Source organism: Macaca fascicularis, chromosome 17 (assembly GCF_037993035.2).
Source record: "Macaca fascicularis isolate 582-1 chromosome 17, T2T-MFA8v1.1".
Taxonomy (NCBI): domain Eukaryota; kingdom Metazoa; phylum Chordata; class Mammalia; order Primates; family Cercopithecidae; genus Macaca; species Macaca fascicularis.
In genome coordinates, this window is record NC_088391.1 from 10,393,009 (window position 1) to 10,408,617 (window position 15,609).

The 15,609-nt window shown below is 39.2% G+C and overlaps 2 protein-coding genes across 11 annotated transcripts in view; one reads left to right on the plus strand and one right to left on the minus strand.

The window, feature by feature from the left end:
- The window catches only part of HMGB1 (high mobility group box 1), a 151,549-nt gene extending 139,210 nt beyond the window's left edge, over positions 1-12,339 (minus strand). The window contains exon 1 of one of the 2 annotated variants that reach the window (XM_065533130.2): positions 12,099-12,339. The gene's annotated coding sequence lies outside the window, so the exon portion shown is untranslated. Of the gene's footprint in view, positions 1-11,098; positions 11,471-12,098 lie in introns of those variants that run through there. The other variant, XM_045376950.3, reaches the window with a different exon arrangement.
- The window catches only part of USPL1 (ubiquitin specific peptidase like 1), a 39,442-nt gene continuing 35,635 nt past the window's right edge, over positions 11,803-15,609 (plus strand). For 4 of the 9 annotated variants that reach the window (XM_005585583.5, XM_074021807.1, XM_074021808.1 and 1 more), the window contains exons 1-2: positions 11,803-11,939; positions 14,946-15,112. In XM_005585583.5, coding sequence (XP_005585640.3) covers positions 15,014-15,112 — 99 coding nt within the window. In that variant the 5' untranslated portion in view covers positions 11,803-11,939; positions 14,946-15,013. Of the gene's footprint in view, positions 12,402-14,945; positions 15,113-15,609 lie in introns of all 9 variants that reach the window. The other 5 variants (XM_005585586.5, XM_074021809.1, XM_074021811.1 and 2 more) reach the window with 2 other exon arrangements.

The window sequence follows — 15,609 nt, forward strand, 5'->3', positions numbered from 1 at the left end:
GTGTCTTTGGTCTCTATTAATGTGTCTTTGGTCTCTATTAAAGTGTCTTTGGTCTCTATTAATAATGACTTTTTGAAAAGACCTGTCTTATAGAATAAATCTGACTGATCATGTCATGTCACTTAACTTGTTTTTCTATTCTAGAAGAATACTTTTTCGGGTAGTGAATACATTCATTACTATTGGCACAATAGTCTAAAATTAACATTTCCCGATTTCCTTCTCTCTCTCTGCCCTTTCACTTTCAGAAAATCAATTATTCCAAGATTTGTTCTTCATTTATCATCACTTATTAGCTCTGAAGACTCAACTGAGCAACTTTCAGGGTTTATATACTCTATATACAGAAAAAAACTACTACCATCTCTCATTTACCCTAAGAATTCATAGAAGAGCATGTCTTAAAGCTCATCAATAACCAAACCAAACATTTTATTGATCATGACAAATTACATTTGGAAAGCAAAATGAATTTCCTAAAATTTCTTCCCTGATTAGCAAAATAGTGCCTCCTAACACTTGGGGGGTGAAAGTTGCTGTCAAATATGCCTACATGACTGGAAATTATGACATCCAAATGAGTTCACTGGGTCTGGTAATACTATGCTCTACACGTTTATGTCTATGTAATAAACAGCTTACATCTGGATGAGAAAATTGATTATACAAATATTTGGGCTACTACAACTGGTCATTCATCTGTAAGGACTCAAAGCAACTTAAAATGCAAACTGATCTAACAATGCTTACGGTTAGAATTCCAAAGAATGTTCAGGCATTGTCAGGTTATGTTAAAACATCTTCTGTCACAATCTTCAAGTTATTATCTTTTCTATTGTGTTGAGCAGCTATAGAGGACAAATGAATTGTGCACTCCTGAATTCAATGAACACTTCAAACACTGTAGTATTTTTTGCTATCTTACAAAACCTAAGATTACTTAGCATATTTTAAGAAATAAATTATATTCTTAATCATTTCATTTCACTTATTGAGCTTCTTTTAAGCTTTCGCAATAGAATTTTAATCACAGCACTGCCACTTGCTTACAGTGATGGTTTTCGGCTCCTTTGGGCCTATGGACTATTTCAATGATCTTCACTAGCCATCTAGTCCACCTTATTCTAATTATTACCACTGCAAAAGAAACCTTCACTTGAATAAATCAGTAGATGGGAATCAGACTTCATGAGGTACCTCCCAGGAGACCAGAAGTAAATATTAACTCATACTAAAATCAAAATTGTAGCTATTATCACTCATATGGTTTGGCTCTGTGTCCCCATCCAAATCTCATCTTGAATTGTAATTCCCATGTATTTAAAGGAGAAGCATGGTGTGAAGGGACTGGATCATGGGGGTGGCCTTCCCCCTTGCTGTTCTTGTGACAGAATTCTCACAAGGGCTGATGGTTTAAATTCGTGTGACTTCCTCCTCTTCGCTCTCTCTCTCCTGCCACCATGTAAGATATGCCTTGCTTCCCCTTCGCCTTCTGTCATGATTGTAAGTTTCCTGAGGCCTCCCCAGCCATGCAGAAGTGTGAGTCAATTAAACCTCTTTTCTTTGTAAATTACCCAGTCTCAGGTAGTTCTTTACAGCAGCGTGAAAACAGACTAATACAATCACCTATGGTAAGTCTGTCTATAAATCACCTGAACTTTCACAGACTATCTAGAAGAACATGCAACCAGAGTAGTTCTTGATCATGCTATATAAATTACTGATTCAGAAATAGAACTAGACAGGAAGGGGCTGGTAGTACAGAATCATCCTCTGGACATATTCTCACAGCCTGATCTCTAGGTAGGAAATTTTATTATATAAAAATACAATTATTTCACAAAATTACCATTAAACAATTTTATTGGGATATTAGACATTATTGAATGACTTGTTCTGTGAGATATAAAGTGAAACTAACATGTTATAAAAGTGTGGTAGTTGGCCCTCAAGATGGCCTCCAATGAATCCTACACCTCTTGGTATTCATACTGTTGTGTAGGTAGGTCTGTGTAACCCACAGAATACAGCACAGTGAGAGTAGGTCACTTCTAAGGTTAGGTTGTAAAAGACACTGTGGTTTCTGCCTCTCTCTCAGATCACGTGCTCTGGTGCCATGTTGTGAAGACACTCAAGCAGCCTTTAGATGACTGCAACCACATAAGAGGCTCCGAACTGGAGCCACTCAGCTAAACCACTCACAGATTCCTGACCACGTATCATTTCATACACCATGTATGAAATGACAAATGCTGTTTTCAGCTGTTTGGGGAATAATTTGTTACATAACAAAATATAACTAATACAATAATATATACTGATTTAACTGAAGTTGTAACTTCATAACTTATTTAGGTACTAAAAATCACAGCAACCCAATGCAAAGTATTAAAAAAAAATCCATTAATACCTATTGAGTACTGTTGAGGGCATGAGGAAAGCTCTTTCATACTCCAGATAAAACTTCCTTACTGTAATAATCATGGCTGACCTCTACTCTTAACTCCTTTCTAGGATAGGAGGGGCTACACGATCTGACAGCAAGTTTGGGAGAAAAAATTCTGAGGCTCAGCCAACTTGCTCTCTCCTTTCCATTTGGGATTTGGCTGACTGAAGAGGGTTATTTTTTTTGGCCTGCTCTGTTACACAGTAAATGTAGTGGGACAAGCTCTATTCTTGTTGATAGAAAAACTCTTAATTTTAAATCTGCCTAGTTCTTTGAAGTTCGTTGTTGCTGCAAATCTCAGCTTTTTCCAAACAACTTTTTTCAGTAAACTTACATTTCAATCTTCATCTATCTGATTTAACTGGATCCAAACATAGTCAGATAAAAAAGGTGTGGGCATTACTTATCAACCTCTAAACTAAGTTTAATTTTGTGCCCTCATGGAGTTTATAGTATATTTGAGGTTTAAACTAAAACACCTGAATGGTTTTAAATATAAACTATAAAAAACACATGATTAACAAATAGGTGAAAAACCATGATCACTGGTAAGCGTAAGAAAATCTGAGGGAGAAAAAAATATAGATGCCCAGGACCCATGCCAAATTCATGGAATCATGCATGGGACCCAAGCAGCTGCAGTTTTAACAAGTTCCCAATATATAGTTGACCCTTGAACAATGCAGGTTTGAACTGCCTGGGTCCACTTATAAATGGATGTGACTTTTTCAATAAAAGTTACACCAAGTGTGCCTGCCTCTCCTCCCTCCCTCGCTCCCAACATGCTCCTGCTCTTAAGCCTCTGCCATAAGGCTTAAGACAGCAAGAACAACCCGTCCTCTTTATTTCAGTAGTTTTGGGGGATGCAGATGGGTTTTGGTTACATGGATAAGTTCATTAATGGTGATTTCTGAGATTTTAGTGCAACTGTCACCTGAGCAGTGTATACTATATCCAATATGTAGTCTTTTAACCCCCTTCCAACCTTCCTTCACAACCCGAATCCCCAAAGTCCACCGCATGATTCTTACACCTCTGTGTTTTCATAGCTTAGCTCTCACTTTTAAGTGAGAACATACCATTTTTGGTTTCTAATTCCTGAGTTACTTCACTTAGAATACTGGCCTCCAGCTCCGTCCAAGTTGCTGCAAAAGGTATTATTTCATTCCTTTGTATGACTGAATAGTATTCCATGGTGTACATAAACATTTTCTTGATCCACTCGGCTCCTCTTCTTCAGTCTACTCAATGTGAAGGTGACAAAGACGAAGATCTTTAAGATGATCCACTTCCACTTAATGATGAGTAAATATATTTACTTTTCCCTATGATTTTCTTAGTAACTTTTTTCTCTAACTTACTTTATTGTAAGAATACAGTATATAACCCATATGAAATATAAAATATGTGTTAGTTAACAATATATGCTATTAGTAAGCTTCCAGTAACCAGTGGGCTATTAGCAGCTACATTTTTTGGGCAGTCAAAAGTTATATGCAGATTTTCAACAGCATGGGGAAGGAGGGGGTGGGTCCCTAATCCCTATATTGCTCAAGGGTCAATTGTAATAATACCCACTTAAGAATCCATGGTATATATGGTAAGTGCAAAAACTCTAGAAGAGAGTGCTAAGAGCTGGCAAAGGAAAGAGAAAACAGAATTTAAAGCAATCTGTAAAGGACATGCAGGGTTTAGATGATGTGGAAGGGTGAGGGAAAACCAACATTTGCTGTGAGGGCATTATTAACTGCCAGACATTGTCCTATGTCTTACCTCATTTAAGAGAATTTCATTTCATACATGGAAAAACTGAAGCTCAGACAGGTTAAATGATTTGTCTGAGGCCACAAAATTAGTTAAATGACAGAAGTGGGATTAGTAGATGTTTTCATTTTATCAGTGAAACTGAGCCTCAGGGAGGTTACATATTTTGTATGAAGTAACAAAACTGGGATTAATATATAGCCAAGTTTAAATGAGATCTGTAAATCTAATGCCTACACTAAAAAAAAAAAAAAAAAAAAAAAAGTGTGAAGGTCTGTATTGCTTAGCAAAACAGACATAGGGAAGCAAAAATAAACTTAAAAAATCAGATTAGACCACCAAAAACCAGTCCCCATTTTAACTTATGTGGCAGAGAACCATATATTAAAGACCACCAAGCAGCTTAAAAATCTCTTTTTAAAAAATGAATCTGTTTTCATTATTCAATAGTTTTTGTCTTAATTGATACATTTACTAAACAATTACTAGCTCCAATTAGCACTCAGTTACAATTCAATCATTAAATTGAACCTCAACTTAGCTGTCAACCTAGTCAAAACAGTTAAAGTGATTTTACAGTCATCCTCAGTTGCAGAAGTATAATATTTATGGCTGGAGTCATTTTATTTTTAACTAATTTTTAAAAAAAGATTGCTTTATAACAATGCGTTATGAGTCCTTTGTGGTCAATATTGCTTTTTTTTTTTTGAGACGGAGTCTCGCTCTGTTGCCCAGACTGGAGTGCAGTGGTGCAATCTTGGATCTGAGGCTCCTGCCTCAGCTTCCCGAGTAGTTGGGACTACAGGTACGTGCCACCATGCCCAGCTAATTCTTTGTATTTTTAGTAAAGATGGGGTTTCACCATGCTGGCCAGGCTGGTCTCCAACTCCTGACCTTGTGATCCGCCCACCTCAGCCTTCCAAAGTGCTGGTATTACAGCTATTTTAAGGACTTTTTAAAAAGTGAAGCTAAACATTTATTCATCCCTATTCTTCATCTATAGGGACTTGTGCTCTATTTTTCTTTGAAGACCAAAGTAAAAACTCACCTTTGTGAGGGCCTTCCTATAATTAAAATTAATCATTTTTCCCCCATAGCTTCTACAAAACATTGCTTGTACAACTATTTAGCACTTATTTCATTCCGCCTTGTATGAAAGCTATTTGTTTACAAACATTTCTACTTCTCTTTAGGAATAAGGACTATGCATTATTCACCGTTGTATTCTCCCTGCATTTATGGCAGTCCTTTGCACATTCAATACAAGCTTTTTGGCCCTGTGCATCTCTTCATCTGGCTGTTCATCTGTACCCTTTAAAACATCCTTTATAAAAAACCAGTAAGTGTAAAAAACAAAAAAAAATAGCCATTGATGAATAATAGGTTTCTCAACAAGAAAAGCATACCAATTATGCATACATCTGAACTAACAAACATGAAGGAAATAGGCTATTTAACACATTGTTTTAAAAGTAGGTTTGATCAGCCATGTAAATTGAAAATTGGGAGCCACCAAGATAATTCATCAACAAATATGCACTATGTATAGTAGACACTATACAGGTGATGGTGAACCAAAGAGATGTCGTCCTTGCTCTCACAGATCTCACAACCTACTATGGGGCCAAGAATACATGTATATGTGTATGTTATACATATATACACACACATACACATACATATACATATACACATACACACACACATGCTGTAAGGAAAACAAATAGGTGGTAACAATTAGAGTGGGGGTAGAGGACAGAGGGCTCCTCAAATAGGGTGGACAGCTTGACACAAGACACTCGAGCTAAGACTCCAAGGATGAAAAGAGTCAGTTCCGTAGAGACAAGGGGACTAGCATTGTCAGCAGGTAGCTGAGGCCCTAAAGGGGAGGGTCATGTGCTGCAATGCCAGCTTCAAGCGAATACAGTTACTAAAACACATCTAACCTTCTATGTGAATGTAGTTACTAAAGCATATCCTCCAACTTTCTATTTTTCTTTTGCTATTGTTTCTACTACCACTTCTCCTTTTCTGGTGATAATTATTTTAAATTTTCTGGCTAAATTAAATGATGGCATGAATTCTGGGGAAACTAAGACTACCTATTTCCAAATAATCCTAAATTCCTTCCAGTCTTTATGACTGATGAATTCATCTTGAAGTGACAACTACGTCCCAATTAGGAAAGAGTGTTTCTTTATATGCACTTAATTTTTTGATTTGGAGGCTTCCTGATTGCTAATCAGCATGTTGTGTGATTACCTCCACAAGTACTTATAGAACGTTATTCTGTCACTGGAAAAACGCTCCGCTGCTCTCTGAAGTTTAGGTTGCTCTGGAGTCTAGGAAGAGTGAATGTACCTAAAGCAGTTCCTAATTACTGGACATTCTCAAATCTGCTAGAGCTACACATCCAATTCTGAGAACACACTGGAAAAAGCCCTGGACTAGAAATGAGAGAATGTAGGTTTTAGTACCAGGTTAGCCACCTTGTTAATGCAAATTTGAGTAAATGGTTTACTTCTTTTAGGCCTTTTGTTTTGTTTTGTTTTGTTTTTTGACAGTCTTGTCTCTGTGGTCCATGCTGGAGTGCGGAGGCACGCTACCGGGTCACTGCAGTCTCTACCTCCCAGTTTCAAGGCATTTTCATGCCTCAGCCTCCTCAGTAGCTGGGATTACAGGCATGTGCCACCACACCCTCGAACTCCTGACCTCAAGTGATCCACTTGCCTCAGCCTCCCAAAGTGCTGAGATTACAGGTGTGAGCCACTATGCCTAGCCTTACACCTTGTTTTCTTATTGGTAAAGTAGAAATATCTAGAAGTTGCGTGCTACACAAATTCAACCATATATGCTTGGCAAAAATTTTTAAAGAAAAATATCAGCTTAAGAGTACTAATTGAGTACATGCCTTGGAATAAGCATGAGCTGGAAAGAACAAACCTGTTGTTACATCACTCATTTCTGTTCTCACATGCCACTCATTGTAAATCTTGCTCAGTGGCATGATTTTAGTGTTTAAAGATTTATTTGTTTGTTTGTTTAGGACAAAGTCACTACACATAATCTACTTGCTTCATATACATACATATGTATATTATGCATGTACATATATGCTATCAGGGCTCACATGAAAAAACAGCCATTCAGGTGATGTGATTTATCTCATATGCTTACTTTAGAGTCAATAGGGTGTTGACTCCACTATACAATACTGGCATAGAGTACACATAAGTCAAAGTAGACAGGACCCAGCCGTACCATTGGCTAGGGCACAAATACAGTCACATATGTGGAGAATGATGTACGTAGAAAGGTCTTCATTGCACAATGCTCTTTAATAAAGATCTGAAAAAAAAAAACACCTAAATGTTCAAAAGGATAGGGTTGATGAAATAATGGTACATTATAAAATGGAAGATTATGCAGCCATAAAAATAAGGAAATACCTTAAATAATAACAGAACAACTTTTAAGGTTAAGTGAACAAATAAGGTACATAATCACCATGCATGGTATGTACCATTTACATAGAAAAAGGGAAGAAAAATAAAATATATATAGTAATTTATTTGCTCTCACATGTGTAAAATTTTTCTGAAAAATGTAACAGAAACTGGTAGCACTCGTTGCTTCCTAGGCAGAAAATGACTTCACTGAGTATCCTTTTGTACCTTTTGAATTTTGAACCATGTGAATAAATGTGTTTCCTATGAACAAAGTGATAAGTTTAGATCAGCAAGACAGCAATTTGAGATGAAATGGGATCACACCCTTAGTAGGAAAAACTTTTTGAAGCAGGTGGTACTTCTAAGAGTAAATACCCACACATGGAGTGTTGAAACTGTAAGGAACTTTCCTTAAGACAACCATCTATTCCAAACTTCTCATTTTACAGATCTGTAAACTGAGACCTTAAAAATTCAGTGACTTGCGTAAGGTCACACAGCAGAAGACATGTGATTATATGTTAGATATTCCACTATCAACTTTACACTATTATCATGCCATCTTCTCATTTTCTATGGGCAAAACAGAACCAAGTAAGTTTGGGCTACATTACGAGCTGTCATTTTTTTTTTTTTGAGACAGAGTCTCGCTGTGTCGCCCAGGCTTGAGTGCAGTGGTGTGATCTCAGCTCATTGCAATCTCCAACCTCCGGGGTTCAAGCAATTCTCCCTGCCTTAGCCTCCCAAGTAGCTGGTATTATAGGCACCTCCCGCCGTGCTCAGTTAATTTTTGTATTTTTTTTTTTTTTTTTAGCAGAGACAGGGTTTCACCACCTTGGCCAGGCTGGTCTTGAACTCCTGACCTCATGATCCACCCCCCTCAGCCTCCCAAAGTGCTAGGATTACAGGTGTGAGCCACCACACCTGGCTGAGTTGTCATGTTTTATCTAAATTTTAGAGCCTGAAGTATAAACTAACCTTAAGCCCTTAAACTACTAATTTCTTTTTTTTTTTTTGAGACGGAGTCTCGCTGTGTCGCCCAGGCTGGAGTGCAGTGGCCAGATCTCAGCTCACTGCAAGCTCTGCCTCCCGGGTTTTTACGCCATTCTCCTGCCTCAGCCTCCCGAGTAGCCGGGACTACAGGCGCCCGCCACCTCGCCCGGCTAGTTTTTTTTGTATTTTTTAGTAGAGACGGGGTTTCACCGTGTTAGCCAGGATGGTCTCGAACTCCTGACCTCGTGATCCGCCCGTCTCGGCCTCCCAAAGTGCTGGGATTACAGGCTTGAGCCACCGCGCCCGGCTAAACTACTAATTTCTTATTTGGATCACTATATGGCTACACTTACGAATATGCTGTGCATACCTCTATCATTGCATGTATACAATATGATAGATGCACGATGTGACAGACACACAATATGACACACGTACTTTTGCTATCCTAACATATATTAATTTACTGAAAGAACTAAAATGTCTTCATTTTTTAAATATACACACGCATAGCACAAGTGTGTTGCCAAAAATATTGAATACAGGTTTACAATTCCTTAACTAAAACCCAAGGGTTGGATGTTTTAGAAATAAGAATTTCATACAATTTTTAAGTGTTACAAGGTATATAAACCAATATATAACATCCCACATACCAGGGGCCAAGGACAGCACCCCATAATCAAACATATTAATATAGTTTCAGCAAAACACATGGGATAAAGACTATATACAGCTTCTCAACAGTTCAGGTCATATTTTGCTACCAAATGAATTTTGTAGCCAAGCTTAAGAAGTTTTTGGTTTTCAGCGCTTTCTGAATGTTAGTCTGAGATGTGGGATTACAGACTGTACTCATAGAGTGCTTCTAGAAAGTACAGCCAGTCACTTCGACTCTCATCTTTTTGATGAGACTAGAAAAATAAATCATAGCAAGTAGCTTTTATATTCCATGTTTGGGCCAAAGACTTGTACTGTGGTTAAGGAATCTAAGCAGAAGGCGCAAGAGCTGACATCGTGAGTGGCTAAAATGAGGGGGAGAAAAAAAAGAAAATCCTAATCATGCAGCACTGAACTACTGCAGCCGTTCGTTAGTTATTAATTTAATAAAAGCTTCCTCCCTTTAAACCATGAGTTTATAACTGGAAATAGGTCAATAAAATTTCTGTCCCACACTGCTCACAAGCGGATGGAGGCAATGAGCTTTAATCCCACTGGAAGGTACTGCACTCTGTCTAGGACCAGGATATGTAATAAAAGCATTTCAAATATATAGGAATAAGCAGATATGTATACACTATTCTCAACTTGGACCATTACTCTGTAATATAAACGAAAGGGGTTTTCTAGTCAATCTCTGCTGATCTCCTGTATCCAAGTTCTTCTCTTTATCTTGTGAGTCTCGTACTACCTTTTACAAGGGGAAAAAGCTCTACAGCGAAAACACAGAACACACTAAAATCCTTTCCTTTCTCTTTACAACTCAAGCCCCACCTCCATTTTGTTTCTGTTACTAATTATTTTTCTGAAAAAGTATCAAATTTACACTAAAAGACTAAAATTCAACTTTGCAGACAACAATGTTTTAAAAAATATAATTCAGTTTGGTGATGTTATTTTGCAGTCTTACAATTTCAGCTATATTTTAACTGAACCAATTGTTTTGTTCAATTTATGAGTTAACACTCAGCTAGTTTGTTTTTTACAAATAGTGTATTCCATTCTAAAAATGGAAGTAGCAGTGGTGAGCAAGAAAACAACCCTCTGAGTTTTGGCTATTCAGGAGGAAGTACTACTTTCTCCAATTTTAATCACAATTCATAAAAACCTAACTAGCTAGATCTTAAATATACAAATACATTAATAATCTAGTAAAGCAACAGAAAAAGGTAAACTAACCAGCCTATTTTTGTCTGGAGAAACCCCAACAAACTCTGCTGGATTCCTTGGCCATTTGCATTCAGAAGTACCAAAAACTAAAATCCTTCTTACTAAATAATTTATTCTACACGAGACTTGTTTCCTCCATACCACCCTACCCGAATTATCAGCATTATTCCAGAATATAATCATTTAGTTTGAGACGACTAAAAAACCCCACACTCCAAAATACCAATTGTGGTTAGTCTGTAAAGAAATGGTCTGAAACTACAAAATGTTATCCTAGGACACATAACCAATCGACCAAAAGGACTTCTGGAATATGCTGCCCCCAAGATTTAGAATGCACAGGCAGAAATAGCATACGCGGTCACGATGTCCCTTAAGCCACATGACCTTCCTACGAAAGCAGAGGCTTAAACTTATCAAATGAGAATTCCCCCTTTCTCTGAAGTTAAAACAAGGCAGGGCAGCTGGAATTAGTGCAGCAGGGACAGAACGGCTGCTGACTAGTCAGAACGGGTCGTGGAATGCAAAGTCCCTGTGCTTTCGCTGCTCCCCTTACCGTGAGAAGATCTGGGAGGGAGGAAAGGAGGAGAAACACCCCAGAATCCTGGTAGAAAAGCCCCTGGCCTCGAAGATGGGCTCTAGGGAGACAGGGAGGGGCAGCTCCGTGTGTGATGACCCTTTGTGAACATGCACTCTGTGGCAGCTTCGGCTCCACCGAGGCTTTGGGAGAGCGGACTACGGATGCCCAGCGCGACCCAGCTGTGAAGGCCACGCCGGCGGAGAGGCTCCATGGCACCTCCGCCGGCTTCGGGAGCCCTTCCCTCTCCCACCTCCGCGGGTCACCCCAGGGCCCAGCGGCTCCCGATCACGCTCGCGCGGACCACGGAACAGCGACGCAGAAGCCGGTCTCTTTCCTCAGCGTAATCCCTCCGCAGCAGGCCGCGCACTAGTTTTAATCACGCCCCACCCCCTGGCCGCTGGCGCCACCTCCGCCACTCGGGCGCTTTCCAGCAGCTTCCAGAAACGTCGCCTCCCCAAACCCAGCCACTCACACATGGCGGGCTCAGCAACCACCGGCCCCGCCCCTGCTCGTCGCCGCAGTCGCAACTGCGTCTGCGGCCACAGGGCGGACAGCCACGCCTCTGCGGAGCGTGACCGGAAGTGCTCACGTCTTCACCTTCCCCGCCACGCCTCCGTTCTTTCAGGCCCTGCGTGCAGCAGGAAGGAGGACTCTTTTGCCGCGGACTGAAGCCGGAAGCCGCCTTCCTAGTGGAAACGCGAGTGGGGGAGGAGCAGTCCGCGGGGAACGTGGGTTGAACGTTGCAACTAGGGTGGAAATCAAGCTGGAACAGGAGTTCCGATCGACCCGGTACCAAGAAGGGGAGTGCCCGCGGCAGGTAACGGAGAAGAGGGAGGGGTTTCTTTCCGCTCTCGAAATTGGGAAGAGACAGAGCTGGGATGACCTATGGGGTAGTCGGCGCGCTGAAAGGATGGGCTAGGCTGGGACGGGGTTCAAGTGGGAAAGATTGATGATTAAGGTATAGAGTTGGACTTACAGATCCGTTTGGGCTCAGAGAGGTGAACGCTGAAGAGAAACCAGAGTTTGTTTTCGTTTTCCAAGGAGCGTGGAGTTGGGCAGGGTTAACGGACCCTGCGCCTCTTGGGGCTTCTTAGGTTGGGTGTTGAAACTTCCCTCGTTTGGTCCTGTTCGTCTCTGATTCAAAATAGTTGGGTTTGGTACCAGACAGAGCTGGGTGCAGAAAGCCGACCCTGTTCTTCGGCTTCCAGGTGGGTTGTGGCCTCGCTCTTGACGGTTCACGTGCCGAGCCTACTCGCTCTCGGAAGGCAAGCTCAAATGGGTGGGTATAAGGCCCCCTCTTCGAACAGCTGTTTCCCTGGGTTTCTCCATTTTGCACACAGGAGTGTGAATTAAGTTTAATTGCATACTTGTTACGATTCCCAGGGCCAGCTTGACACGTTCATTGTGCTATATAACTGGGTTCATGCTTGGCTAATAATTCACATTAAGGCTTCTGGAGTATAAGTGGCCCACAGAAGTATGAAAAGTGGATATTAGAAGAAAGATGCTGGGGGTGAAGTAGAGCTGAGGAAAATAGAACTGGAAAGCTGGGTTGTTTTCACAGTACAGTGAGCTTTAGGTCATAGTACTACCTCTAGGTTATATTGGGCTGTTTTGACGGACTTTGCTGTAATCAGGCTGGAGTAAATAGAGAATTTTAAGCTAAGCATTGACAGGCTTGGACTTACCTTACAGGGACATCATTTTGACAGTGATATGGAAGGGAAAGAGGTAGAGATTTGAGACCTTTCCACAGAACTGTCCACAGAATTTGGTGACTTACTGTGAGGGAAATAAGGAATAGGGAACAACTCAGACTTTCTAGCCTGTGTGTTTCGAAGGATGGAGACGCCCACATTTAAGTGAGATATGGGAAGGAGGAGCAGATTGTTTTTGAAGGGAAGAAGAGCAGCTACTTAGGGTCAAATTAAGTTGTAAAATCCACCCCAGGATTTTGTATTTAAGTCGAAGTGAATTGTATTTGGAAGAAGACCTGGGGAGCTCACCTCTGGTATTTTTTTTATGTCCCCCATATGGACAAATAAACCTCTGGTAGTAAATGAATTGTCTTTTGGGGAATTCTATATATTCAGGATTTCAACCACCAGCCTGTCTTTTTCCTGCTGAAATGTTGGGTGACGGAATCAGGAGAGCAGTTTGGAGGCCCTTTATATTTTATAATTGAGAGAGACAAAGAGAAAACCGTTTGATTTGAAAAAGTTTTCTAGGTTCCCTCAGGTAGTTGGAAATTTTCATCAAAAACAGTTTATTCAAGGTACATAGCCTACTAGTTTCCTATTTGAGAGTACCGCAGAATGATACAACGTGTACTGCTTCTCTACGCAGAATGAAGTATCAAATTAGCACCAAATAGTAGCTTTGTCAGGTGCTAAACTTTTTACATCTTTATCTCATTTAATTCTTAGAAGAAACTAATTTTACAAGTAAGTTCCGGGACTAAGATCCGCAGGTACAAAGCCTGCAAAGCAGGAACCATGGAAGTTTGACTCCTACATAGTTCCCTTTTGTAAGTAGATTATAAATAGAACCAGCCAAAGGGTAATAAGTTGTCTGTGCCTAAAAAGAAAGAAAAAAGTTAGCATCAGTAGTTCTCACCAGAAGGGGTGATTTTGCCTACCGGGGGACATTTGGCAAGTCAGGAAACTTTTTTGGCTGTTGGATCTAGAGGGTAAAGGTCAGTGACGCTGCTAAACATCGTCAGTACATAGGACAGCCTTCACAAACAGTTATTTGGTCAGAGTTATCTGTAATGCTGCGGTTGAGAAACGCTGTCTTATGGTTATTTCTTCAGGAATAGAAAATTAAGATTCACTGATACTTTCTTTAAAAAGCAGTCTTATTTTTGAAGTTATTCCTTGGCTTGAAAGGTTTGTGAAGTTTATATAGCTGAACCAGAACAGCATAATTAGCTTTTAAAGTGAATTATGAGCCCTCGATTCCCAGGAGATGGGTGTCATAGAATCATGCATTCGGATTTGGGAAAGACTTATGCCTAGAATTATTTTACAACATTTCTGCTAAGTGGTAATTCTCCTTTGCCCTAAAGGTCTCCTGTATTTGATTTTCCTATAATTGTAAACCCACAATTAAAATGCTCTTAATTATTTTTTGCTTACACTGAGCTCCGGTCTCTCGTAATTTTTACTCTATTAAATGTAGTTCTACGCCATGGGACTAAGCTCAAAACAAGCTTGCCACATGTAATTTGTACTAGGACAGTGTTTATATTTTTGTTCTGATAACAAAAGAAGTTAAATGTGGTATAAATTAGATCATTTACAAATAATAATTTGTTAGCAGCTTTTAATAAGTAGTATTGTAGTATTTTTTCCAACTGATGAAGTATTAATGTTCTTGGTAGTTGAAAACAATAGGAATGTATGGAATAGATGGTTCATTGTTTCTTTTGTTCCTGCCAGATAGTGGCACAATGGATCTGGGGTTTTTCTCTGTATAATGCTGGCATATTTGTTTCAAATTGTACATAGACTCTAAGAAGTTAGGTTTTCAAATTCTGGTCAATATAGTTTGCCTTAAATAGTAGCTACCTCTACAAGTTTTATTTAATTTGTTCACAAATGAGTCTGTTATGAAAACTGGTCACTGCCCTCTGTTCACAAATTTGCTAGGTTTGTAAATGTAGGTATCATTTTCACTTCAAGATTATAATTGTAGAATATGTTTATTCCAGGACATATAGCCCTCAACATCTACTTAATATATACGTCTTGTAAAATAGCATGGTTCTTTTTTATAGTAAATAGAATTTTTATTTAATTGTCTATTGACTTTTTTTTTCCAGGGTTCATTGAAAAAATCGTTAGTGATATTGACATGTCTCAAGTGACATAAATTAGCCAATGACTCGGAATGATGGATTCTCCGAAGATTGGAAATGGTTTGCCAGTGATTGGACCAGGGACTGATATAGGGATATCTTCACTCCACATGGTGGGGTATTTGGGAAAAGTTAGTGAACTTATTTTTTGCCTGAGTGCAAAGTTTTTTTTTCCTCTGTATTTTTGAGACTTAAATTCAATTGCAATGTTACCAGTTAACTTCTAAAAAATTGTGTCTTCCACGGAAATCTTACAGTAATGGCGAAAGATTGTTTTAATGTGTTTACCTCTCTGTTTTATTGATACATGAAAGTGGAAATAAAACATAGACCTTATGATTTACTGTTCTTTGAAAATATGGTACATAAATTCTCCCTGGTAGTTGATGTTACTTTTTTTCTTGCAAATAAAATTGATGCTATTCTTAACACTTAACATTTAATATTTAAAACCATAACATAATTATTTTTGGAATAATAGCTTAAAGGCTTATATGCATTTCTTTTATTTGCCATGTTTAAAATATCTTGGCAGGATATTTGTAATAGAAAATTATAATTTTTTTCTGGTTACCTTTCCATCTAACTTTTAATATTTTGATATATTGTAGGAATGTCTATATTTTAA